General features: G+C 38.3%; 1 protein-coding gene across 2 annotated transcripts; it reads right to left on the bottom strand.

Annotated features, from left to right (window-relative positions):
• Window positions 1–474: 474 nt before the first annotated feature.
• Window positions 475–24,215, bottom strand: LOC139135059 (acylamino-acid-releasing enzyme-like). 2 transcript variants are annotated; one of them, XM_070702253.1, is made up of 23 exons: window positions 24,168–24,215; window positions 23,058–23,371; window positions 21,840–22,060; window positions 19,710–19,803; window positions 19,285–19,363; window positions 18,467–18,615; window positions 17,936–18,073; window positions 16,819–16,910; window positions 13,856–13,896; window positions 13,359–13,480; window positions 12,897–12,954; window positions 11,719–11,822; window positions 9,868–10,008; window positions 8,878–9,022; window positions 7,954–8,040; window positions 6,944–7,024; window positions 6,119–6,207; window positions 5,866–5,976; window positions 5,233–5,281; window positions 4,692–4,722; window positions 4,203–4,305; window positions 2,944–3,050; window positions 475–1,596 (listed from the first exon to the last, which is right to left on the bottom strand). In XM_070702253.1, exons 2-23 carry the CDS (start codon window positions 23,067–23,069, stop codon window positions 1,494–1,496), a joined length of 2,157 nt encoding a protein of 718 aa, XP_070558354.1. In that variant the 5' UTR covers window positions 23,070–23,371; window positions 24,168–24,215; the 3' UTR covers window positions 475–1,493. The 2 variants fall into 2 exon arrangements, with proteins under 2 accessions (XP_070558354.1, XP_070558353.1); XM_070702252.1 differs by lacking the exon at window positions 24,168–24,215 and adding an exon at window positions 23,733–24,102.
• Window positions 24,216–27,622: the final 3,407 nt, after the last annotated feature.

Raw genomic sequence — 27,622 nt, 5'->3', positions numbered from 1 at the left:
GACCGTGCGCGACTGTTGTAGTTTTATGTAAACGAAGGGATGCACCCAAAGCTTATTTGGCAAACTCTTGCAGTGATTGGAAAGCTACAAAACTGGTGAACTACGGACATGCATCAAATGCTGATTTTTTCTTCACATTTCTTTGCCAATTTGAGTGTTTATGAACAACACAGGGACTGTGTGAACAAGAAAGTAGCATAGCCGCAAACGAGACAACCCCCTCCCTTTGAATATAAATTGTAGATATTGTTCAAAAGGATGCTTTTTACCACAACTTAAAATGCCAAATTCAGAGCCTTTGCGACAGGGAAATGACTTGATTTGCAATCATCATCATTATTATTTTATAGCAAGGTGTGAATAGAACTGAGAGTATGTCTGAGCTGGCTATGTTTGGCAGATACTCCCGTAATGGGCAAATGACGTCAATGGGAAAGTGTCGTTCATCATAATCACTAATCAGCCAATAAAATATGCTGTTATCTATTAACCATGCAAGTTCTCTTTATTTTAAGTCAATAGATGTCTGACGTGCAAATTACACAACACAGGAAGAGGATTTAAACATAAAACATGTTTACAATGGCAATATATAGTGTCAGAAATATAGGTGTTATTGTATGCTCGAACGATGCATGACAAAACTGCTTAATCTTTGACTGTGGATGAAATTGACATTGTATATGTCAGGTTTTGCAGTAAGAAATTCCATATGATGCTATTTCATTACAGAAACCACTTCTAGTAAACCTCAGGGGGGGGGGGGAATGATTACAGAAGATATTAATAAAACATGTAATTAGCATATCAATAGCCTATAGGCTCCAAAATGTAAAACACTTAAAATTACACAAAGGTTGAAACCACTGATTATGTCAAAACAAGTTGTCACACAGCAAGTGAATTAGGTTGTTTGAAATCAGATTATACTTTGAAGATGTCAACTAATACTATATTGTCACCATCAACATCTGAACAATGCCCCACTTATGCCCTTTCCAGAAATTTACCCACACTTGGTTTGAGATGGTGAATGGAAAAAAAACATCATTTGAAAGAACTAATCACAAATTGTACCTTGCTTTACTCAATGTAAAATTACTTGACATTGGGAATTGCCAACCATTATCAGATCACGGCAAACGTTGAAAGTGGAGCCTGGGCAGAGGGCCTGAATACACTCCAGCCTACATGTACTCTCCACTCTCCTATGGCAGCGTTCAATAACAAATACACAAGCAAAGACCTAGTGTCATTTGCCGGTATTTTTAGCGGTTCCAGACTTCACATACTTGCATTGTCTTTAATTTATACAGATCAATAATATTGCAATATACCTTAAAGATAAAATTACGATGATTAACACATCAACTTCATGATTTGAAATCATGATTCAATGATACTTATGATCAAAATATAATGAAACAAAATGGCATTAAATCTTTTAAGTTGCTTGTTTCTTTGAAAGAAACAAGCTTACAGAGTATGTCACTTTATCCTAGGTGTTCAGAGTACCACTTGAAAATGTTGACAATGGCGTCAGCCTCAGCGTCAACCTTCGAAATCGGATGCTCATCCTCGGGATACACAAGTAGTCTGTGAAATGAGAAATGTAAAAAAATAAAATTTACACAATGTTTTGACATCTGACCATTTTCACTGTTTTCACATGGTCTGGATTTAAAGAGCATAGTGACTGATGAACAGACTAAAACTGATTAAGTTGGTGGAAGTCGTATCATCACGAAGTTGGTGAAAGTTGTATCATCAGTAATTGATGCGCACACTGGTGGTGTAATTTACATCAAAATTAATGTGTGTCAGATGAGAAGACATGAAGTATGCAAAGTCTCGGGTAACTTGCTAGACCGCGTAATCTATATCGGTAAACAGGTGATATAAACAATGCTTAAAACTGTAATTGTATATTTTATCATGCAGTCTACCAAAATGGCTGATCTCACAGTTTGGTTGGAGAGTTAAAAGATGATTTCGCATCATCCAGTTGTTGTGGAATAATGAACACACATGACTACACAGCTATTTGCAGAGACTGCCATAATAATTTGCATATCAAATTTGGTATAGCTCCCTACCAATACTCCTCACAATGTTTCAATATCTCCAGGAAAACAGCGAAGAACTTTGATCAGTGTTTTATGAGGGACAGTCAACTAGGTCTGTGGTTTACTATCTGTGCTAAAAATCTCCCAGTAAAAATCCCTTCATGGATGAAACCATTCCAATTTGGGTAAAGTGGCATGAATTCAATGGATCTGGGCACATGAATATGAGTAATTTCGAACACACATTTACTGGTGCAAAAATCAAATATACACTCCCCATTGTAAGTTGGAGGTCATGCAACTGAATCACTTACTTCAAAGAATAACATTGTATTTACCATCACTAACTGTCACTGACAAAATGATTTGTCATGAAGGCGGTAAGAAAGACTGACTGCGTATAACACTGTAGTCAATTGATTGTATAATGACATCACTCATGAAAGTTTCTAGGTGTTTTCCGAAGAATACGCATTGTAGGAACATTGCGATGCAAATAGCGATAGGCACTTATCAAATTTTGCGTACAAACATTTAAAATGGTTGCTGTATGCATAGAACAATTGTGATTTTTTTTGTAGCACGGAGTCTAGATTTACTGTAACAAGTGCCATCTACGGTAGTGCTGTGAGTACCAAAGGAAGAATGTGGCATTTGTCACACAGGGGTTTGTACACTGTAGCTGTACGATGGCCAAACTGTCTGTTCTCACAACATTTGCTTGTGCGTTTGGCCACCAAGGTACATGTAACACTTGGACAGGCGTACACAGTACGTAATCACAAGACTGTCACAATTTAGTGATACCAGTAATTAATGAAGTGAAGACAAGCAGTGAAGGCAAGGTTTCAGATTCTACTGTGACACTTTCACTGACCTGACTTTGACCCCTCTGGATTTCATGGCTTTGTAGAATTCATGACCTTGTTTTGGTGGCACCCTTGCATCGTTGGCACCAAGCATTATCATGGTTGGTGTTATCACCTATAGGTATAAAACAGAGAAATTCCAGATCAGATCTGTTGCTAGCATGGCAAAATACTGTCAACAGTTTCAGAGGAATTCTGCCAAAAGTAAGGAACAGATTTCAACAATTACAACAGATCTGGCAAAAGTGTACATGTTCCGTATATAATCCTATCTTCAAAACATAAAGTAACATTGGTAATAATCACAGATACAAAGAAGCTACAATTTTTATTGGATATGAACTTTGCTACATTGTAGCTATTAAATGTCTCGAGTTGAACACTATGTATATGTATTTGAGTATTCCTTGTAAATAAATTACTGCTGTGCAATTGTCATTGCAATACTGGCTTGTTGGTGAGATACATTGACATAAAGGGTGTTTATAATGTGAAGAACAAGAAACTTCTCCAGGGTGTGTTTTAAATCGTTATATTCACTGTCTTGGGTTTTTAAAGCATCAAGTCAATTTTCACTTTAAGGTGGACCTGCATGTTGCCAACACAGTTTTTTTTTCAAAGCTATATTTCTCATCACTATATATTTCAAAAAAAAGAGAATCTAAAGTTTAGTATGGCAGAAATAGTTTACTCAAAGGATGAAATGGGTGTATATTTAGGGTAAAAACCCTCAATTTTGGTATTAATGATAAACATTTATTTAAGTCAAAAACTTGACACTATTTTCTGAAATGAAATATTTCACTTGATAGAAAAGTATACGTAGAAATATCATCACACTGGTACACCAAACGTGAGCTAAGAAAACTACTAATTTGTTTAGCACTATCTACCCTCATTCTAAAACGGCATGGGTTGAAAGACTGACACTCAAAAAAGTGATTAAAATCATGATTAGCATAATTAAAATGCCTCTTATTCAAAATGTAAGAACATCATTGCCAAACAAAATAGTAGTTTTGTTATATAACATCTATTGAACATGATGTGAAAATTTCAGAAAAGTTGACTTAGCGAGAGTGAAGTTAAATTCTTTGGAAATCTTGACATTGGGATAAAAAATAAGCCACAAAACTGGATGATTTGCATACTTTTGCATAAATTAGAACTTCTTTACAGGGCTTTCATTAAATTTTTGATCAACAGGCATGTTGGGTGCAGCGCCCCCTCAAGAACGTCTGTAAACTTGAAAATGAAGCTACATTACCTTGTGTGCGTGGTGTATCGGTGACTTTGTCAACAGTGATTCACAGAGTTTGGAGTTGGCCAAATCTTTGAAGTCATACTCTAAACCATTTTCAACCATGCACCTATCAAAGAAGTCCACAGTGAACTTCAGCTCAGTCATTAAAGCAATTAATGCATGTGTGTGTTGGAGGAGGGGTGTGGGGGTGGGTGGGAAAGGTGCATGAGTCAAACTGGTTTATGGCAATACCATGAGGAGGACAGTATCATCATGCTGTTTCTGAACATCTCGCTGTCTCAGTTTACACTTTGTGTATCAGTTGTCGAATGTACAGAAACAGTCTACTTTTCCTCTTCAGTAACTTGCTAAGGCTTGTAAGTCTGTGACCTTTCCTTTGTTAAAATGTTTAGGTGTAATGACGTGAGTTATACAAAAAGTCCATGGGATACACTAAAAAGGATAAAACCATTTTGCTAAATGCAATTCTGACTAAAAGAAAGGTAAACCTACCAGTCAGGGATATCAGTTGAACCAATCATTGCTAATGTATAAAGAAAAAGAAAAAAAAAGATGAAAGCTTCCTATATGTCTGTTACCATACACCACAAGTACTGTACATGTATGAGCATGGAGAGCACATTCAAAAAAAATTGGACAAAAAAGATATTTTTTGTTTGCAAACGATGTTCTCTCTCAATTTCAAGATGACGTATTCTGAAAAGGACATACTCAGTATTAGGGATTGGATTGCAATAAAGTGATTGTGTGACAGTGTCACTGATACACTGATAGATTATTCATCAGCAATTTAGATTACAGCTGGCAAACAGTTCCTCCCATCCCTCCCCCTCCATCAGTCTGCTCCCTCATCCATTCAGTTGGCAATGTTCCAAATTTTGCAGTCTACATGTACATGTAGTGACATCCCAGTTGGTTTGACGACATCACTGCATTTTGCTTAAACCAAAGATGTGAGTCAAATAACAACCTCTCGAAATTGACACCTACTTATTTCACAGAAGCCAGGGACAAACAATGAACCATGACTTACACGCAATGTTAACAACTGGATTCCTAGCAATACAAGCCTTATATTTGCCCTGGAAAAGAAGAAATGGAAGTCACTATGCAGGGACTGATACACGGTTAGTGTGACCTGATTTGTTTTACTTGCAAGCTCCAAACTGAACCATGGATGAACCTCACTGAGTAGTGCAAGTCAGATATGATGAACATTGTAAACCTGATCTTGCTTTCTACTACAACATTTCCGTAATATCATTTTGTTACTTCCTTACAGTACAGGTGTCTGGGATTCCAAATATACGGTAATGGAAAAATTTTGACCTTGAGTGCTGCAACTCAAAATACTGCTACAATTTTGTGAATGAATTTTCTTTCTGTATGACTCAGATGCTTGTTTATTATTTATCTAGCTCAAAATTTCTCAGCATTTGTTTTTACAGTTACAGCACAACAACAATGAGAAATTGAACATGAGTTTAAATCGACAAAAAAGATTTTGAAGTACTTAAGTTGGTCTAAATATAATAGACACATTTGTATAGAGTATCTGTATGGTGCAATATTGCATCCTGGGGTAGCATGTATATATTTTGTAATGATCAGTTTCTTATGAGCACTCCAACCTCATCAACAGTCTGAGATTTGACTACATACTTACTGGAAACTGACCAATCAGATGTGTTACCAAGAAACCGCCATGGGAACCACCGCATAGCAACAGCTTGTTCTCATCTGCCAATCCATCCGCTACTAATGCATCGACTACATTCTGAAATATAAGCAGAAAAGGGTTCAACAAGAAAGGTCCCAAGTTTTTTTTCTAAATCTTTCTGAAAAGGTTAAATAGTTTCCTGTTTCTGTGTGTGCATAGATCTAGTGTGTGTTCTCAATGGGTGATACACAAAACACACCTGTACGTCGTGTACATCTTGACATCCTATGTTGCCGAGCAATGAGTAGACACCAGCTTGACCAAAGCCAACGGACCCACGGTAGTTCACTGAGAATAAAATAGTTACACAAGAAAATGCATGCATAAATATTTCATTTATAGAAACATTATGTTTGAAAAACCATGAAATACGTTGATGGCTATGCTTAATAGTGGCTTATTGACTATGCATGCGCAGATTCATAATATACTATTCAAGTGACCAGAAGTGTACCTGGCTTTCATGGATAAAAACAGAAAAAGAGAGAAAACTGTCGTGCATATGAACGAGGGCATACGCAAAGAATGCTGGGATTGAATCTTAGAAAAGTGCCCTCTGTGTCAATAACTAGATGCAAACATTTCCAGTTTTAAGACGGAATGCTAGTTTTCAGCTTGCGAGTTGAAGTTGCAGGGCAGTGAAGTTATTATTGCATTGATGATGGCACAATATGTACCTTGTTAAACACAATAGGTAGTTCTTGTGTTAAAAATTGCCAATTTTTATCCAGGTAGTTTTACACATTGAACAGAAAATCTATATGTGTAGGGTCTGACATGGTGTACGTGAACTGTTTTCATCAGAGGCTAAACTGGGCATAGTTGTCATACAAATGTATATAGCAAGTAATAATTAATTCAAATTTATCCTTTACAATTACTAATCATGAATCAATACTAAAAATATTTCTATATAATATTATAAGAATAGTTTGGTCACTCATTCTGTAATTTGAAGTCTGTATTTTCTGAATGGTACACACACTGTACATGTACATGTAGCTTTGAAAAATATATTACTTACCAAGCAGCACAGAGAAACCAAGTCTGCACAAGGTGGCTGGGTAGGGATTGTATCCTGCAAGATGGACACTGTGAGGTCCACCTGTAAAAAATCAACAGGGGTGATCTTAGATGGTGTTCCATATGAGGCACAATCTGAGGTGCGTTAATGTGCTCTATTATTGATACACGTTTGCATAAATGAATACTATCATATTACACTTGCATACATGTAGATGTGTACAAATATATCACTACAGGAAAAAAATTGTGAGACTGGAGCAAGAAAGTGACGCTTGCTCGCAATTGGTGAGAATATTTTGTTATTCTCACTGCTGTCAGTGAGACATTTTGAATTCTCACTGGTGAGCAGTGGGAAATGCACTGCTTGGTGAGAATCAAGGATGATAACAGATTCTCACCGGTGAGACTGGAAATTCTCACCAAGCCTAGTCAGGATGGTAATTTTCTCTGTAAGATTGTATCATATTCATCATTTACTGGTGAGAATCAACCAGACTCACAGTTCATTGGTGAGAATTGGCTGGGCTCATCATTCACTATGAGAATTAACCAGATTGATTCTCACCAGTGGACAAGTCTGGCTGATTCTCATCAATAAATAGCAAGTCTGGTTGATTCTCACCGTTAAAATAACCATTCTCATTGTGCTTGGTGAGAATTTCCAATCTCACCAGAGAGAATCTGTTATAATACATGATTCTCACTGTGGAGTGCATTTCTCACTGCTCACCAGTGAGAATTAAAAAATTCTCACTGAAAGCAGTGAGAATAACAAGAGATTCTCACCGATTGTGAGAAAGCGTCACTTTCTTGCTCCAGTCTCGCAATAATGTATCAGTGAAACTCAGTTACATGTGGTCTGGAGTCAAGCTGACACGATGAGGCTAAAAACATGTAAGTGGAATAGTGGGGAAAACAACCAAATGACTGAAATTTCATATTGCAGATTTGCTGATGCCCTGCACAGTAGAGATTGAATGCATTCATTTTAGGTTTCTAAAAACTTACCATGTGGCCACACTACCAGTGGAGCAAGAGTTGATGAATTCTGTGCCTCCGTCGGTCTCAGTAGGATTGCTTCATAATCCAGCCCGGCTGTGTCAACATTTCAAGAAAGTGAAATGTCAGTACTGACTTTGGGAACATCCAAGCCAATGTACAGCATGTATAACATTCTTTATATCAAAAACTTTGATAGGTGAAGTATATGATGTGAAATGGATGAAATGATCATTATCGAGAAAAGATACAGAAAGACCAAATTTTTACAGAAATAATTGTACATGTATATACCCATGATTCCTAAACAACACTTTCCAGTTTTCTACATTGCCAAACGTGCAATATAAATTGCAAAATATAACACTTGACTCATCTCAACTCAACATGCAGCTACAGTAACTTGGACTGTTTGACAGTGGCTGAAAATCTCCCTTGTACAATTTTTGGTTAATGTGCGACTCTGTGTATCAATTCTAGCAGTGATCATGCATCGTTTCATGATTTTTATAAAGTCTCTGTTTGCGATAATACAACACAATAGCACTGATCACTCACATGTACTTGTATTTTTCTAAACTTCCTAGTCAAATACTTACAGTATGTGGAACGTATGAAGCATGTACAACGTATATACATGTAAGATGTTCAATTATCCTCTGAACATTTTCCAATATTGCCGTAATCAAGGCAACATTCCTGCAAATGCTCTAAGCTTACTATTTTTCAATGGCTATTGGCATATTGTGCATCACTATGTGACAAATAACACAGGTGCTTGTTCTGTTAGCTCTCTACAATTAGCAAAAATAAGTTTTTCTTCTGTATCTCTGTGTCAGAATAATGCACGTTCTCTCTGTCACATTTTATTCACATAAGTTTTCATCTGGTTGCAAGAGTTTAATCAATGAAAGAATGGACAAAAGTACTGACCAAATCTTGGCTCCGAGGCATCGACTTTTGGCTTGAAGGTTTTGATTTCCCACGAGATGTCACTGAACTGCACCACTTCTTCATCGAATGGTTTCCAAGTGCTGTTGACTGGTGCGTCGTCGTTGGGTGCCAGCTTGCCCAGTACCTGTGAAAATTTAGACAACAGTGCTTGGTCTCTCTCCTCAGTTATGTCGATCGGAACTCTCTTCGTCTACATGCAATGGAGTTACCATGATGTGATGTGCATGAGGTATTTAACAACAACGATTGATGGTTAATTATTTCTCATTGTGGTACATCGAATGAAGACATACAGTACCAGCATCACATACATGTACATATGGCAAACCTTGTACAAGCACTGATCTAATCATAGTGTACACTGAATTTATGGCATCAAGTACATAACTCACTTGCTGCCAAAGGAATTTGAAAAAATTTTGTTCATCTTGCACTGGTGTTCATAGCTGCAGCAAGTCACTGAATCTAATAGTATCTGATTTTTGTGGTTTTTAACCATCCTTCATAGTAATACATGTAAAGTATCATCCACATAATTTCTGGAAGTACAATGTATATTCACAATAGTTAAAATCTGGCCGCTATATCTGATAGGAGTACAATTTAAATTGCAGAGAATATGTGGATTTTATACTATACATGTGACCTACTGAAATAACTTTTGAGGTCACATACTTCTCATTCATCATGGTTAGAAAAATATCAGGGTGGGACTTTGATGACAAAAAATTCTTTTATAATTTTTCTGTGTATATTCTGTAATTCAGTCTGGTGTAAAACAGCGTTCAGTATTTGATTAAAAATGAAGATGTTTTCCCAGCTACACACAGTTGTGGCACCGAATTGAAACCACTGTAAACATCCATACAACCACAGGCTATTCACTGTATGACAGTGTGACACGGTGACTTGACTCCGTGTTCACTTACCAGAGTACAGGATCAGGCTGGTGGACTGTTTTTTACTTACCATAGTACAGGGTCTATTTGGTGAACTGTAAGTAGCGGCCATGCAGTCATTGTAGATATCAATGAGGGTCCAACATCCAATGTCAGGGTCATTGGTCAGTCTGATAACTTTATGAGTGTCTGTATTCACTGAGATCAACTCCTGAACACCAAGTAAAGGACATCCAAGATATCATTCATGATTTTTGACAATGATTTAAAACACATACATGATCATATTCTCACATCAAATCCTCAGTAAAGCCGTTGAAAGAAAATCACTTAGTGTACAATGTGTTACAAAGTGTACCTAGATACATGTACATATACACAAGTGTATGTCAAGCGACTGTGAATAGTAATTACATTTACAGTGTTCTCCACAAATAAAAAAATTAAGTGGGTGGCTAATTTGCATAATCATTTGCATAATATTAACATTATCATTTGCATAATATTAACATATAGTTTGTGTTCACCAAAAATTGTCAAAACAGGGTACTCCTGGAGCAGAGCCCCTCCACTGGTTTTTTCAAAATTTAGTACATCCTCACTAAGTTGCATAAGCTCCTACCCTTGTTTAACTCAAATAAAGAAAGGTTAGGAGAGTAAAATATACCGTTACAGTTGGTAAAACTGCTCAGATCAAAGAAACTATTAAAAGATGTAAAACAATGAGATATCGAAGTTCCCGTGACAGCATCGCTAGGAAAATACTAGGTTTTTCAGTACGTTTATCAGGGTTCTCTGACCCTGCGCATCCCCAGTACCAAAATAGAAGAGTCCCACTCTGATGTCATATCCGCCATTGTTTTTACAGTATATTTTCATTCACGCACGCGATCTGAGATTTTATTCTCTTCACATGCATTTTCATTTGTTTAAAGCAGTTAGCGCTCCATCTGTTAAGAGTTTTTACCGCTGACTATAACAATTTTCATTGCTATGTTGCTGTTTTCGCAAGATACTGACCGTTCGGTCTTGGAAAGTTGAGTTGCTTTTATGTGCAGCCAACAAATGCCGGTGCACTGACAGACAGTTCCGTAAGCTATGCTACGCTGTTGATCGGCAGCATACATGATGTCTTCGTTCCTCGTTTACTTTTTATTTCAAGATGTGAGTCAAACAGAAATTTCACCAAATTGCCACTTCTGTATCTAGGGATTGTGTAATCAGTTTGATTTCAAAATATTTGTTCAATTAAGAGCAGAAATCGTCGCTGACTTTTGCTGTCTTTTGACTATGGTTGTACATGTATATCAATTTTTCTGTCCTTTACAATTTCTTTGGATGGGTCGGTGGAGTCAAGGGTTGAACGATAGCGTCGCGGGCCGCGACGCTGTTTTGGGCTGGGGAGAACCCTGAATTTGAGGGTGTTAAAAGAATGTAAGTACTTTCTTGGGTTAAATTCGGCAAAATCAATCGAGACAACACTTAGATCTTGATGCGACCACACAGTTTATTGTGTCACCGTCCGGGTGGAGGGACGGTGATTGTGTGAATGGGTTGACAAGTCGGTCGAGCGGTCTTTCTTCCGCTATGATCGTCGTGACATATCTTGACGAGGTACTAAAATGACAAATTCACACAAACAACAACAGCAAAATGTGCCTTATTGATCTAAATTAACACCTTATTGAAATTAAATACAGAAACAAACAAAAGCACGGCATAAAAAACATTGCCGTGAACCAAACCCGCCACCCCACAAAGGCTGACGGTGGATTTCAAAAGCATGGGCGGCCGAAAATTAAACTGGGCGGCGTAGATTTTATCTGGGCGGCCGTGAAATTAAAGTGGGCGCACCGCCCACTTAAAAGGCGCCGTGGAGAACACTGATTTACTTGTAGGTGATGTGTGCCAATACACTGACCTGTTTGCTTCTCCACACTGTTGGCAGAACAACTCTTATGTTATCAGTTGACCAGCAGCGTTGTGGCAAATTCACCAGAAACAGCCCTGGAAATGCATCAGCATCTGAAAGCAAGGTAAACTCAAGGTAGTAAAGTACATGCATATGTCTGTAAAGCACATTAGTACATACATTTATGAGTGAGTGTGTTCTGCTTATTCATTTGTGTTGTCCACATGTTAGAAAACTTTTCCTACTGTATGTGAAGATCACTGACAATGCTCTTTGACTTGCAATATTACCTTTAAGTTACCTTAACCAACACTATATACACCTATGTTGCAGGTACATGTACCGTATGTAAGCAGTCTGAAATGGGCATACACAAAGTGCGCCCTCAAAGTTGACTGGTGTATTTCACTGTGCACTATCATTCTGTGCCTCCAATCTGTGCCTTGCAAACTGAGGTATCATTTTGCGCCATTCACAGGTCTTGTATGACTGAAAGTCTGCTTTAGATGGCTGATTTCAAAGGGATATTTGATTTCTCTTTTGAAATGTTGACAAATGATTGATTCCTCAAAATGGCCATATGACAATTAGCATTTTCAGAATCATAGTACATGTATGTAACCACTTTGCTGGCTTTTACTGTGCACCCTACATGTATATCAGCTACTTTGGAATAATCTGACATTTGTTTTAGGGAAGAGGCAGTTTTCTGGTCTTTCCATATAAAACCACTGCAGCCAGTGGTTAACTGCCCAACTGTTATAATGAGCAAGCTTGCACATGGGACAACCACTACAACTGTGGCCATTTAAATGTGTCAACTGACTACTGTTTTCTTGATCTTAGTTCCGCAGTCAACACTTGTTGCAACAGCAACGATTACCAAAATGAATTTAAGAAAGAATGGCCCACTTTATGCCAATTTCAGACTCTTTACCTAGCTCTAAATTAAGTTGATGGAATTATTTTCAACATTTCATCACAGAACAATTCTATTCTTCCAGTTTACATTTACATTTTTACCTTGTGACATGTTCATACATCTTGAACATGTTGGTTTATTATTCAGTGGCTTTTGCAGATATGATCGATAACAAAATACGCAAGTTGTGACTTTTTTATATGATTTGACGACAATGATAAGAACAAGATTATACAATTATAATTGAAAAAAAGCTGTACAGTACCTGATGGTTTGTCAACAACTGGCACCACTGTTGAAGTTTGCTTGGTTTCCCAGTTGTACTAAAAATGCAATAAAAAGAGGTGGTACTACCATCACTATTGTTATCCAACTGTAATTGAGCCTCACTTTACTTTGACAATAACAAATATCAAGAGTGTGATTTTTTATTTTGGCAATTAATTGTACATTACCACATGTGCACGCAGTGGATATGTACATTTATTTGTGATAGCTTAGTTGATATATGAGTAAATAGGTCAGCATCTGACAGAATTATTGCATCAGACAAGTGATAACTATATGCCACTCTCAGTACACTTCGTGATACATGTATTAACCTGATGATAAACATGTTAAGCTCTTAAAAGAAATGGTTGACCAAACATGAGAGGGTGTTTTTCTGACAGGCATTTGATGAGAGATAAACTGAAAGAGAAGCTTTGATAATTTTGTGCTGACTCACCATCATTAACTCACAGCAAGAATAATGCGGCCCTCCCATCTTACTCTGCAGGTACACCAGTCTGGTTTTAGCAGCGTTGAATCTCGGAGATCTCACCGATTTGTCCTCCGCACTTAGCATTTCTACCAAAGAACAAACTTTGGTCAAGTGACAGTTGATTGTTTGATTTTTTCTCTCTCTCGCTGTAACCTGTGAGTTGGTGCCACATTAATGAGTTCTACTACCCCATACACTTATATGTACTGGTAATTTGGAGAGGCGTTGTATGGAAATTTTATGTCAAGAAACTTTGAGAGTAAAATTTCAATGTCAGTCTGCAGCTATTAGAGTGTAGGATTCAGATCCCGGATTCGGTGTACATGTAGCTTATACAAATTTATATCATTCAATTGCAGATAAGAAGAAATTTCAGAGACCAAAAAGAAATCACAAAGACATGGTATTGTGTTTGTGTGAATGTGCACAGATAGAACTTTGTGAAAGGGTTGGATTCTCACCACATTTGCCACTTTCTATATCAGCATGGAAAACTGCACTCCTGTGGAATAAATATAAAATTTACTCGGATTGCAGGATTATACAACTTTAATACATCAGTCTTATGAAAGGAAAAATACAGCAATTATACGGTGTCGCTCAAATTTGATCAGAATTGGTATATACCAGTATGGGTTACCAATGATCAACAATAAATGTTGTTTCTATCTGCAGCGTGTTCATTTTTAGCCGGATGCCGGCCAAATTGACCGGCTACTTTCGTATTTTGGCCGGCTACTTTTCAACACTGTTTCGCTCTCTGGCCCGGAAATTCTGGTTTTGATAACAATAATTAGATTTTTTGGTGGTCTTGCAAGCCGAAGATAATATTTCAGAAGTGCCGATGTGGCTATATGTAGTCTAGCAATTTACGCGGTGAACTTGTTGCTATCACTGTAGTACCGCAATCAGCGAACGTGTTGTACTGTACACCGTGACTAGGAATCGCTCTCGAGGTCAACCTCGCTCGCCCGATCACAGCCCGAATTATTCCGACGTTCACATCGGGTATAGCCGAAAATTGGACTAACATACAATTACGTTATGCCCGCGAATAGCCGATCATTTCCGAATGAAGCCGACTTTTGTTTCGCTCAAACGCGGAAGAGAAAGTCGACGCTCGAGAGCTTTGGTTTTCTGCGTAAGAGTAGGGCCTAGTCTGATGGGTTTGGTAGGTTTTTGATCAAATCTAAAGCGACCACAAGTTACTGAGTCTCATTTTTCATACTTTCGAAACGCCACGTCAATCTATCCATGGTCGATCACGATGTCAACTCAAGTCGATCGACATCGCGTTTTGTGGAGGGGCCGTGGTTGTGTGCATCGCGGAAGAGAAAGTCGACGCTCGAAAACTTTGATTTTCTAACTTTGTCTGTTGGTTTTGGGAGGTTTAGATCAAATCTAAATAAACAAAAAATTACTTGGTCTCACTTTTCGTACTTTTGAAACGCTACGTCGATCACAGTGTCAAATTTCAGGTCGACCGATATCGCGTTGTGTGTACTGACTACCGGTGCTTTGTACACACATGGTGTAGTACAGGCTGGCGTTCAGTGTCGTTAGTTTGAGGTTTTATCAAACATGAACACTGAAATTTAGCTTTCATTTTCAATTATATTCAACATCAGCAAAACATCAATAATCAGCTCGCGGATTCGTTTTATTGTGAAATTAGTACAGTGAATCAAAATCACTGAAAATTGTGTTCCTATAATTCATTGAATTGAATAAACTCTTTGATTTTACTGTATCTTCAATAAAGTTTATTTAAATCAGTAAAACACTTTGTGCAGCCAGGCTGGTCAGGATTCTAGCGGATCGTTTTCTGGGTTGTGAAAACCCCTATTCTATGATGTATTTCAAAATGTTTGTTCAAGTCATGAGCTAAACATAATTCTACACAACAGTGTGGTGAAATTTTGCTATTATCCATGTCAACTGAATGCAGTTGACAGGCCCGAGTGATAAGCTTATCAACTTAATTTTTCTGACTTTTTTAAACTTTATCCCTTGAAAACATGTTGTAATTGGCAATGATAATGATTATTCTGTATGCTGAAATGGTCTTAAATACTGTACAAGAATGCATAAAATTACTCCAAAATGTCTTCAAAATTTAAAAATTTCTTGCCCACACACAGGGACGGGGACCCCGTCCCTGAAACCCTCTCCCCCTTTGTGTATGTTGAAATAGCCTTTTATACACTTGTATAAGAATGCATGAAATTGCTCAGAAGTGTCTTCAAATTTAAAAATAATCCTTAACACTCTCATGCTGAAATGGTCTTTCCGTACAGTACAATAATGCATGAAATTACTCCAAAATGCCTTCAAATTTTAAAAATTTCTTGCACACAGGAAACCCTCCCCCTGTGTGTATGTTGGAATAGCCTTTTATACACTGTATAAGAATGCATGAAATTGCTCAGAACTGTCTCCCCCGCCCGCCCATGCAGGGATTCTGGTTGCACACAGAAGCTAACCGCCTACTTTTCTGAATTTTCCGCCTACTTCAAAAAATTTTGAGAACCCTGATCTGTTCAGTGGAGGAAAATTCTACGTTGATGTTATGGCAATGATTTCTGCACAGTATAACCAGAAAAACAACAAGAAATATTTAAACCAGAAAAACAAGAATGACAAAAGTAATTAAGGTCTAACTTTAGGTACTGGAGGTCAACTTTAGCAACATGCATAGCAGAAACAAGCCCCTCTTGGTCTAGTATAAACGGTCTTCCCCCATCTACTGTCTATGGTTGCAGCTGGTCTGTTAATATGTAACAGTTCATAAACAGTGACAGGAAATGAGTCAAGATCAGTGGAGTTTGCCTGTTTCTGCATGCCATCACTCCTGCACATTTGCAGGATTTCCCTTTTTCTTACCTCATTTGCACATTTTTGACACCGATGTGTTCATTTGAACAAATTCACATCTCAACCCCTGCATCTACCTGTACACCAAATACTGAGATGGTAGCTTTGGCAGTATGGGAGCCTTTGTGTGTGACGGACATACATCCGCACATACCCACAAATATACAGACATACAGACATGCAAATCAGATGCAAATGAACTGATTCAGCTTATACGATAACCTCACAATTGGTACACCAAATGTGAGCTAAAAATGAGAAATATTGTCTGGTAAAATGGATGAAAATTATCTTCATATAAATGCAACACTGACATACTTGATGCTCAGTTTCATTTGGAAAAGTTGTTGGTAGGCCAGTCTTCAAATAAAATGTACGGCACGCCAGATTAAAATTTCTGTATTGAAAATTTGTGTACCGAAAACTCCACATGTAGAGCAATTTTGTGCTGAGATTTTGTACACGGGTATATCTTCAAACACGACAGACAGTGAAAATCTTCCACTAAGGATGGCAATTGTTTGTCACAGATCAAATGAGGAATTCTTACTTCCTGTTTGTGCAATAGATGATTCCAAGTCTGAAAGGTTCATGCCACCAACCTACAAAGACAATGCCTTTGTCATCAGGACTCCATAAAGCCTTGTAAGAAATGAGAAAATCAGCGTCATGACATGACAGTTCTTTTGCCATTAACCAAACAGAAGAGCACTATCTGAAAGGCTTGTTTACAATGTAACTAGAGTTGAAAACAGTCACCCATGGATGAGATGTGAAAACCTTTTGAAGTAATGTCATTTAACAGTAGGTCTTACAGTATACATGCTGGGAGGAGTAAATTCATATCTACTGTATGTTCCTTAAAACCATTTGCTGTAGCAACTTTTAACAGCAAGAGTTAACTATACATACAAGCACATGTATTTGGTAGAAGCCCTGGTACAAAGTCAGTCACTCAAATATTAGAATATGATCCGCTTAACAAAGTACTGGGGACATCAAATGATTCATTTTGATTTGTACTGGTGGAGATTCACTGGGGAGTCCACCATCAAGTGTAGAAAAATATGAAATTCATAGACTCGTTTTAAAAATTTATGAAAACATACTTTTAAATACACAAATCTTCTAAAGTCCCATTTTGAATGATATTGAAAGTTTTGCTTTATTGAGAGAGGAGATAGCATTTTTTCCACTGATTGTGTCCTCAGCCATACAAAATAATGTGATGAAAAGTAGGGAGACTATTTGCACCTGTTTCATGAAACGAAATGCTATTGATTTTTTCCAATGGGAAATGACAAGAGAATTTGACATGCTAAATTTTCTCAGAGAATGACCCCTTCAGTTTGTCATAATTTGCTTCCGGAAAGTATGGCATTTGTAGTACCTGCAGAATGTGACTTTTATGGTTATTTAATGATTATTTTGAAATTTTTAGTAAAATATCCTAATGCACTATTACTAAATGCTATTAAAGAATTATTCAGATGCTTCACATTATTGCTTAAATATGTAAAGGTGAAAAAGTTAAAAGAAAAGTAAGCTCCATTGGTACAAATCAAATGGAATTGTGGGTAATTTATTGTATTGTGTGACAATGCTAAAAATATAAATGTAGGAGAAAATTTTGACCTTGTTGAAAATAAAAATAAGATGTTACTTACCTGCCCGGCTGAGATGTCTTCAGGCAAACCATCAAGGACCTTCACAATCTCTGAGTCAATATCAACAATGCAGAGTGCTGGATGACTCTTCGAAGTGAACTGCTCACCCCAGTTATCCTGGTAAACAAACTGCTCTCCCTGACGTACAGATGTAACAACAACAAAAACACAAAGTGACGCTTCGGGTGTACAGTGATTCATTCATTATAGCTGGGGAAAATATCCCAGCATTCAAAGTAACTCAAGTGGCAGGCTCATGTTCCCGCTAAAATATATCACACAGTTACCTTGGCCTCTGACCCGAAAATGATTGATGACACTAAACCTGGTTACATATAATTAAACTGACAGTGTGTTTGAACAGTTGACATGTTTTTGAAAGCGAACCAAAATGAGTGTAGAGACTTTGTCATGAAATTGAAAGGGCTGCAGGCTAGTCTATTTCATGAACAGTGAAATCACGGCATTATCACAGGGTGTCCTGATAATTGTTCAATTATCCCTGAGCTCTGACCACATATCAACATTTACCTTCACTGGCTCATCTTTCTTCGCAGTTTCATCACCGCCATCTTCCTTTGGTTTTGTCTCAAAATAGGAGGCCGTTTTTGGCCGTTTCTTCTCTGCTACGTAGAGCAACTGTTTCTCACTGGATGACCACTCCAAGCACCCAAACTGACCTGTATGTAATGTACAGAAATACATTTTCAAAGTAAGGTGCTTCAAAACAGCAGAGTAACAAATCAATAATGCAGTGTTTCACATTACAATGTATCCGAGTTACTTACAAATCTGTAAGTTTTCCGAGGGTACCATAGTCATAATGCTGAAATTTCGCTTTTGGTATGTGAATGTACCATCATTTTGGCAGACAGAAATACATTACTGTACTCAATAAATACTAGCACACCATTCACAAATGTGTGTATGATGTTCAAGAACATTAGTGTAACCACTGCAAAGGCCCACACTTTCCTAGCTGCGATTATCAAAACAAGCTAGCTTGCAAAATTGTTTTGGAAAAGAGATAAACTTGAGACACATTGTTGTAAATGTACTGTAACACAACCATCAACAACTGGTACTTTAGAACTGACTGTACAGATACACCTTGATAACAAGACTGTTACATGTACCAACACTGTATAACAACTTTGAACACAAACGTAACAAGCTCAGCCTTGTACCATGTACAGTACTTCTTTATTCCTCCTCTGAGTTCTGTTTTTAACAGGTGGCTCAAGTTTCCACTTTTTCCCCCAGAAAGTAATGAACAACTTATTTTATTAAGTACATGTACATCATTCACAGAATTGAAGATCAGTTCAATGCAGATGTGAGATACTTACCATCCTGATTATAAACCTTGCCGTGTTTTTCCTGCGCTAGTAGATCAATATTCTTGACTTTCTGAGTTTTGTTCCAGACCTAAATGAGCATGACAACAACATAAGTGAATCCTACTTGATATGGGAGTAGGCAGCTGCAGGCCCTAGTCGCTTGGCTTTTTTTGGTAGCAGCTACTGGCTGGCCTGTCTCTAATTTACAACTAATATTCAACGATTTTCTAACTGTATCAGTGTGGAAAAGCTCTATCCTAACGACATAGTAGCCATATTTAATAATAAATGATTTCCGGTACAATTTTTTTCCACAATAATTCTTTGATATTCCAATGTGCTTGATGAGCCTAGGACGAAAAATGAATACTGCACTGCCATACATGAAAAATTTCACGGATCTCAAGCTAACATTGAAGTAAGAACTAATGTACCTCAAGATAATGCTTCTCTTCGTCGCCCTTCTTTGGAGTCACCTTACGAATAATGGCAGTTAGTTTGCCAGACGGGGAGGTGTTCCGTATCAACCTGAAAAAGTAAACCAATCAATGAACATTAAAGGCCTAGAAGTCATGTATTTTGATGATTCAAATTTACAAGTCAGCATTTCTTCATCCTTTCCCTTAACCAGATTGCAAGGTCAAACAATGCCATTTAACATGGTTGGATATCCTAAAATATCATTACAAATATTGGCACACCTTAGGGTTGTCAATTTTTAATTCCTTGTTTGGGTGTCAAATCCCCCTCCCCTAAACACACACAAAAAATTAACTTAAGGTGAAAATGGTTTCAGGAAAACTGTTGTTAATCATGTATGGAGAATACCAACCTGTCTCTAATGCACAAATTGTGCAACTAAAGGGGCAAAGTTAGCCATTTTTCATGAATTTTGTTTGATACGAGACACTATTTGTATTGTTTGATACAATGTATGTTGAAAGATACTGAATGAATGGGTGACCATCCATATATTCGACCCCGGTTTTAGACACAATACGCGAAACCAGCACGAGAAAGAATGACCAATTATTCATTCTTGCGTTGGTTTCATTTAATTTGTCTAAAACCACGGTTGAATATATGCATGGTCACCCATTCATTATCTTTCAACATGTCAAACAATATAAGTATTATCTCGTATCAAACAAAATTCATAAAAATGGTCGACTTTGTCATTTTAATCTACACATGAATATATACATAAAAACTTTATGTTACCCATAAATTATACCTTTTCAATGTTCTAGTAGTCTGTTTTTCTAGAGTTGAAACTATAAGTTTGTTTTTCAGGTTGTCGTAATTTGTATCCCAGTTTTACTCAATAAATTCTGAGATAATATGGCATCTGAGCCGTATGATGATTTTTTTGATCACATTTAAATACAGTACATGCAGTTGAGTCTACGCGTTCAAAACCACCCACGAGTACGTGTCAAGTGTCTGTAATGTCATTCTTTCTCTTCTGTCAAGTTGTTCCCTTTCGTTTTGCTTTCATGTCATTTTTTTTATTTTACTTTTTGTGACAGCATTTTTATTGCGATTTTGACTCATTCGAAACATAATAGGGTCTTACCCTCTCCCCCTATACTAAGGAAAATTTACATTTTTAATTAGCTCTTATGATCAATGGCCCCCTAATCAGCAAGTTGGACAACCATAAGAGAAAATACATATGAAAGAATAGATCACTTGTAGGCCTAGTGGAAAACCCCAATTTCAGTATTTCAGTCATTTGAAACGTAAACACCTAGCTTCACCAGGCTCTCCCGTATTTATCACAAGTATGATTCTGATGAAGTTAATGGTCTGAGAGAAGCTGTAATGTAACAATTAATAGTTAAATATATCTCTAGTATTTTAGTTTTATTGATATGAATTTACATCTCGACTATGTCAGTCATGGAATAAGCATGTGAGACTAATTTTAGGAAAAAATGTCTCCCAAAAATTAAATGTTGAATAATAAAATTAACTAAAAGCAGACCTATTGTGGGACATCTATGGAGCACTGAGCGCAATAACCAATAGGAGCTAGCCCGACAAATGGGTGACATTTCAAAAGTGCGCTGTTTACAGAAACAAGAAATCAGTTTATTAGATGACTCACTTCCTGTATTCTAGGAAATGGTTCAAGTTATTGCTTTTCCACCTCTTGTTTCATTTTCCATGTAAAGCACTGTCTTTTATTTCTGATGCAACTGACGGGTGGTGTTGCATTTCTGCTGAGTCACTATTCACATATCAGCGCCCTCATTCCATCATTTCCTTTGTCCAAAAATTAAGAACCGCCACAAATTTTACCAACTCATGTTCTACTCTCTGATGTATCAACTAGTTTTATTATTCTCAGTGACCTACAGCTTTTGGACTAAATATGGAGTGCATCATCATTGTAACGCTGAGACCCTACGAGAGTTTTGGATAAAAGAAACACATTACAGTTCTTTGTGTTCTCCGACCCACCACCAAAACCCCATGCTAGATATCTGCTCAGTGTATTTTATTGCCCTTTTTCTGAAAGACTCACTGCCCTAGCAAGCCTTGAGAAAAGTATAACTTACTCTGAACCAAGCTCTACTGGGACATCATTTCTGATGATATTATGACCGCACAAGACGGTGTGGTTCCTCTCAAACTTGATGTTTTCAGATCTCTCCAGATCCCTTTGTGTCCACTGTGTGCTCAAGTTGCAGGTATTTTCCAATTTCAACAGGCGACCACTGACGACTGAGGCAGGTCTGGCACATTCTCTGTAAACTTTGATACAATCTCCGATTTCAACCTCGGATAATAATTATAAGAAAAGAGTAGTGGTAAAAGTTTGATTGAAACAACGTCGATAAGTAAATAACTATGATACTATGATTGGAATTGCAGATTATATTATGTCCTTCAATAGTTCAGAGAGAGAGAGAGAGAGAGAGAGAGAGAGAGAGAGAGAGAGAGAGCACAAACTTTTGACTCGATGCAGGCAAACCGTTACTGATGCAATAGAATAATACTGGTTGCATCAGTGATGGTTTGCTTGCATTGAGTCAAATGCCTGTGAGAGTGTGTGTGTGTGTGTGTGTGTGAGAGAGAGAGAGAGAGAGAGAGAGAGAGAGAGAGGTAGAGAGGTTTGCTTGCATTGAGTCTAATGCCTGTGAGAGTGTGTATGTGTGTGTGTGAGAGAGAGAGAGAGAGAGAGAGAGAGAGAGAGAGAGAGAGTGTGTCACTGAGAGTGAGAGAGGCAGTTAAATTCAGACTAACATGAAAGCTATTCAACCATTGGGGTAGATGCAAAACGAAAACTGTGGGAGGCATACACACTCGCCGATGTACAGGCCTTTCGACATCATTCGACCATCCATGTTTTTGATTCGACAATGGTCGCACCGCAGGCACTGGGAGGTAGGATTGCGATATACATTGTCGATATTACGGTACTGTGCATGTGACGATTGCACACACTGTAATTGAGCATCACAAAGACAAATTAGAGAACCTACCTCCCGAAACCTAAGATGTAATTAAAGAGCCCCCTACTTTATACCAGGAGTACAACTTTTACTGAGGATGCAGAGCACAGCATCGCCGGGGGGGGGGGGGGGGGGGGGGGGAGGGTAATAATACACCGATTGATTCAATAATATTTCTCAACGGTTCGAACTGCAGGTTCGCACCGTCTGCATGTCTATTTGTGAAGCAAATGTCTAAAACTGCCAAAGTTACACATGTCATTGGACAAATCAGTCAAAAAAAACCTCAAAAGAGGAGCTCACGCCACACGCACAGCTTACCTTGGTGGCCATTTTGCGAGTGATGCATTCACATGCAATTCGCAAGAACAGTCTGGAGGTCAGAGGTTATTAAGACACGCCTCCTTATTAACATAGAGACAAACTGCTGTCCGACGAATAGCCGCTTTCGATCTCTGTGGTGATGCAGAACATTCATGGAAGCAAATTGCCCAAAACCACGAGATTAAGACTTTTACATCACGAACTGTTTTTAAACGTTAAACTAAGTACAACATTTTCAATATTGCTGTGACTTATATGTGGCTTTTCTTCTTTGCTTATCACGGGGTTAGTAGATCGACTTTGCTGTTCGGCTGTAAAGGGAAAGTGGAAATATAGTGTAAATCATTCTGGTGAAATGATTACAGTAGAAGTCGTGTGACTTCCTACGTCATCACACCATGTAAACAATGACATTGCACATTTTACGACGCGCTTTCACAGTTTACGTGACCGTGCACATAGCTGCAATAATTCATAGCCCGCGGCCGATGGGCCAGCGCACAGCCGGCGCTTTTAGCAACACGAAATAAATAAATAAGCAAACAAAAAACAAATAAATAAATAAATAAATAAATAAATAAATAAATAAATAAGTTAATAAATAAATAAAATTGACAGTGGTCTGCACCACGTGAAGTATCACTTGAAGTATAGCGTCTTGAAAGAACGTACGCGTTGGGCTGATACACACATGGCAGACATGGTTTACCCTTGCTGCGGATCCGTAGCCATTTTCCACTCCCTTTGCTGGTTGAATGCAATGCCATGCGTAAATACGCTCGTAACTCCAAGGCCATATATTATCACAATAATCGTAAACCCATATACATATATAATGTGCACAGTTTCAACCTTTATATCTTTATAACACAACCAGCAAAGGGAGTGGTAGGGCTACGGATCCGCAGCAAGGTTTACCCTTGCCACGGTCCCTCCACAAAAGGGACCGTGCCCTTGCATAGGAGGTGGGTGAAATGGGGCTTCTGTGGCAAGGCCCAGGCTTCAGACCAGTTGATGGGAACACCTAGACTTGGTTCAAGTCGGTGAATTAAAAAAACAAAATCATTTATAATAGTTTCTCTTGTGTCTCTCCTATTTCGTACAAACCTATCCGGAATTTGGCAGCTCACGCCATGTTTTCCCAGCGATTGAATGCGTTTGAGTCTGCGCAGTAGTGAGTTAGTTTCTGCCGGATTCATGTGATTCCGGGTGAAACTCCGCTGTGTAGCGTTCACTCCACTCATCGCGTTCACCCTACTCATCGCGTCCACTCACGCGCGCGTTTCACATGAAAGCAGAATACAAATCATTGCGTTCACTCCACTCAAACATTCACAAATCACCGACTTGAACCAAGTCTAGGGAACACCAGCACCGTCATACGTGCGGAGTATCTCAAAAGTAACCCTCATATACGAGTGATCAATTTTCCAAGGAAATATACAGTGTAGTGCAGTGAAAATATGGGTAAATGAGAGTTCATTGCCAAACTCCCGAAAGTTTAACTCAGTTTACTTTCTTAATTTTAATACGTGTCAACGATTTCTGTAGTACATATATAGCTAGCCTTGTCCGTAGACTGCAATTTAATGACAGTTTACTCATGTGTGATGCTCACTATTTTGGATTGCAACATCACTAGAGACAGCTAATACCGCACGGTTTAGATTTTTAAGGATTGTTCAATCTAGTCCTGTATTGTAGTGTGGTTTACTTTTTGCCTGCTTTGAAATTTTTTGTCCTATGGACGGTTTTTAACCAGTCTAGATTAAAGTGAACAACAACAACACGGGGGCTTGACAATTTTTTTTCAAGTTCACTTGTCCGTCGGACAAGTGGATTTTCAATTTCACTTGTCCTCTCAAAAATTTTACTTGTCCTCCATATGTAATAATCAAGACCAAAATACTTGCGACGAATTCCGTAGCGGCTTTCAGGGCTTTCTTATCTTGGTAATTTTCGCCGATGTTGACGCCGATTTTTTTCAAAAGTTTACATTGAAGTAGGCCTGCGTACGGTCTGTGTGTTCTTGGCGTTATACGGCCTCCACTACAAGAGGCCGTATAACGCTGGGAACACACAGACCTGTACGCAGGGTTAACATTGGATTTGAAGGTACATATCATACATCGGCTTCCCGTGTTTGGCAAGCATAAATGCCGTCGTAAAAAGATTGGTCAGTTTCTGTCGCTGGTCGTCGTCATTCGGTTCACGCATTGCGAGTGCACGCGATCGGATTGTTGGCAAGTGAAACTGTACTATCGGGCTCAGCGGGACCCACATAATTTCCGAACAACAACAACAACAACAATAATATTATGATGATAATTATAGGTTCAACGAAGGACAGGCCAGAGCCTGCAGACGTGTGACTTTTATCTCTGCGCTAAAATGTAAATTAATTGCAAGCATTCTGATACGGAAACTTCAGAACGTGGCTTCACAAACGCTATACTTTGAGATGGCGCCAAGATATAAAGGTTGAAACTGTGTACATTATAATGTATATGGGTTTACGATTATTGTGATAATATATGGCCTTGGAGTTACGAGCGTATTTGCGCATGGCATTGTTGCATGCATAAACAGTCAAGTAGCCATGATGTTTCTGGGTCCCGGATATCCTTGTATGGAGCCAAGGGGAAAGCCGGGGCTTTCCCCTGCGCAAACACTTTGAAAAAACAAGTAGATGTACTAGACTTTGTAATGAAAATGTAGAGGGATTATTAAAATTTGTACAGCATATATTACGGTAAGTCGCTCGATCACAAGGGGGGCCATACATGCTGTCGAGAAATCAAAAAGGAAGAATATAGGCAACCCAATTGCTTACCTGTGACAAAAAATATATCATACCTACATTTTTGATTGGGAGAGAAAAAGCGTTTGCATCTCACGGCTTTAATGACATTGAACAGTAAACCTTTCAGTGATAAACAAAATACTAGACGTCGACTGCGACTAAAACATGTCAGTACAAAAACCTCCTTCATGTTATCGTTTACTACAGTAACTCAAAGCCGAACGTAAGCCACGTAGATGAGGTACACTGTTTTGTTTGACAACATTCCTGGAAGTCGATGCTTCAGATCAGATACTGAACAAACTGACGGTGCATGTACCCGACTTGTACTGTACAAACAGTTATCAGAAGTTCGAGGAAAAAGTATTACGGGCAGCAATGACAAATTAGTTCCAGGGTTCATGCTGAACCAGCGTATGAAACTAACGTCATTCCTGCGGTCAAATGCGACTATTTTCCTGCAAAGAATCAGGATATTTGCTATGCCGTTGTTCCTTGTGACCGACCCACAATTAACACATGCTGGAAAAATCTTGCAGACCACTTCTCTCACAACCAGTTGGTCTCATATAAATATAGTTTTCAGAACACAACATTTCCCGGGATCATTCTAGACGTCGGCAATATGTGGAAACTTTTGTCGCACGTGTCTCACTTCACCGCAACCGGGTTTCACCTTCGGCCACCGTATGGCCACAGATAGGTGCTGAGATCGTTTCACGATTCTTCTCGAATGGCGGAAATTCGGGACTGGTCGCTGTACTGTAATTTTAAACCGCAAAACTTCCCCGACAAGTTTTTCGAGTTGTTATCGGGTACGACTCCGACTACTTAATTCCCGCGTTTTTCTCCGTTACTGTAAGCCTTATAATGGTATGATCAACATGATGACCTTTTCCTTGCAAACTGAAAAGTTATCAATTCGATATTTCTGCACTAAACTATTAAATTATTTTCACTATAGATAAAACTACGAGTTAAAACAGATATATTGGAATTTTACTATGCACTAGGGACTACACAGGTTTATTTTCAGCGATTGTCATGTTTTGCTCATGTGACAGCTCATGTCATGACCAGTATTAGCAACGCGCTAGATACTTCACCCGATATTGCAAAGTTGTATGGCCGCTCTGTAGAAGAATACGTCGGGACGATATGAAAGGCTTTGACCACAATTTTAATTTTATCAATATAGATTGTCTGTCTGAAGAGGCCCAGAGTTTTCACGAAGGATCTAGAGTTTTGCAGTACTATATGGTCCGTTTGACCAGCAGGAGCTTCTTTACAATTTCACACTGGGCTGAACAATATCCTGTTTGAAACTTTCCTGGGGGTCTATCTGTATCTCTTGCGGGAGAAGCTGACATCTAGTCTGTGATCAGTATTGGGCCACCTTGTTTTTAACATGTGTCAATTTATGATTGTATCATTGTTCAAACATACAGATACGTGATAATGCAGTGTAACACTACTACACTGTAGAGCAGCCCGCTCAAGTTGTAGAGATTTTTGCCATTTTAGAGGCACATTACATGACGACAATAATTCTAGTCTCATCTGGACCTCGTCGTTCGGCCTTCGTCGATACGATGAACTTATGAAGGCCGAAAGACAAGGTCGAAATGTTGGACTACAGTAATGCACGTGTAGCCAAAACTCCAAATTCATAGTCAATTCTACAATCACACGCATTGAAAAGTGTTTACTCACACTTTGAGTAGAGAACAAACACACAAACAGTCCTATACGAAAACCA

This window comes from Ptychodera flava, chromosome 6 (genome assembly GCF_041260155.1).
Source record: "Ptychodera flava strain L36383 chromosome 6, AS_Pfla_20210202, whole genome shotgun sequence".
NCBI lineage: Eukaryota > Metazoa > Hemichordata > Enteropneusta > Ptychoderidae > Ptychodera > Ptychodera flava.
Note: the sequence above shows the minus strand (reverse complement) of the source record. Positions and strands in the feature narration are given on the sequence as shown.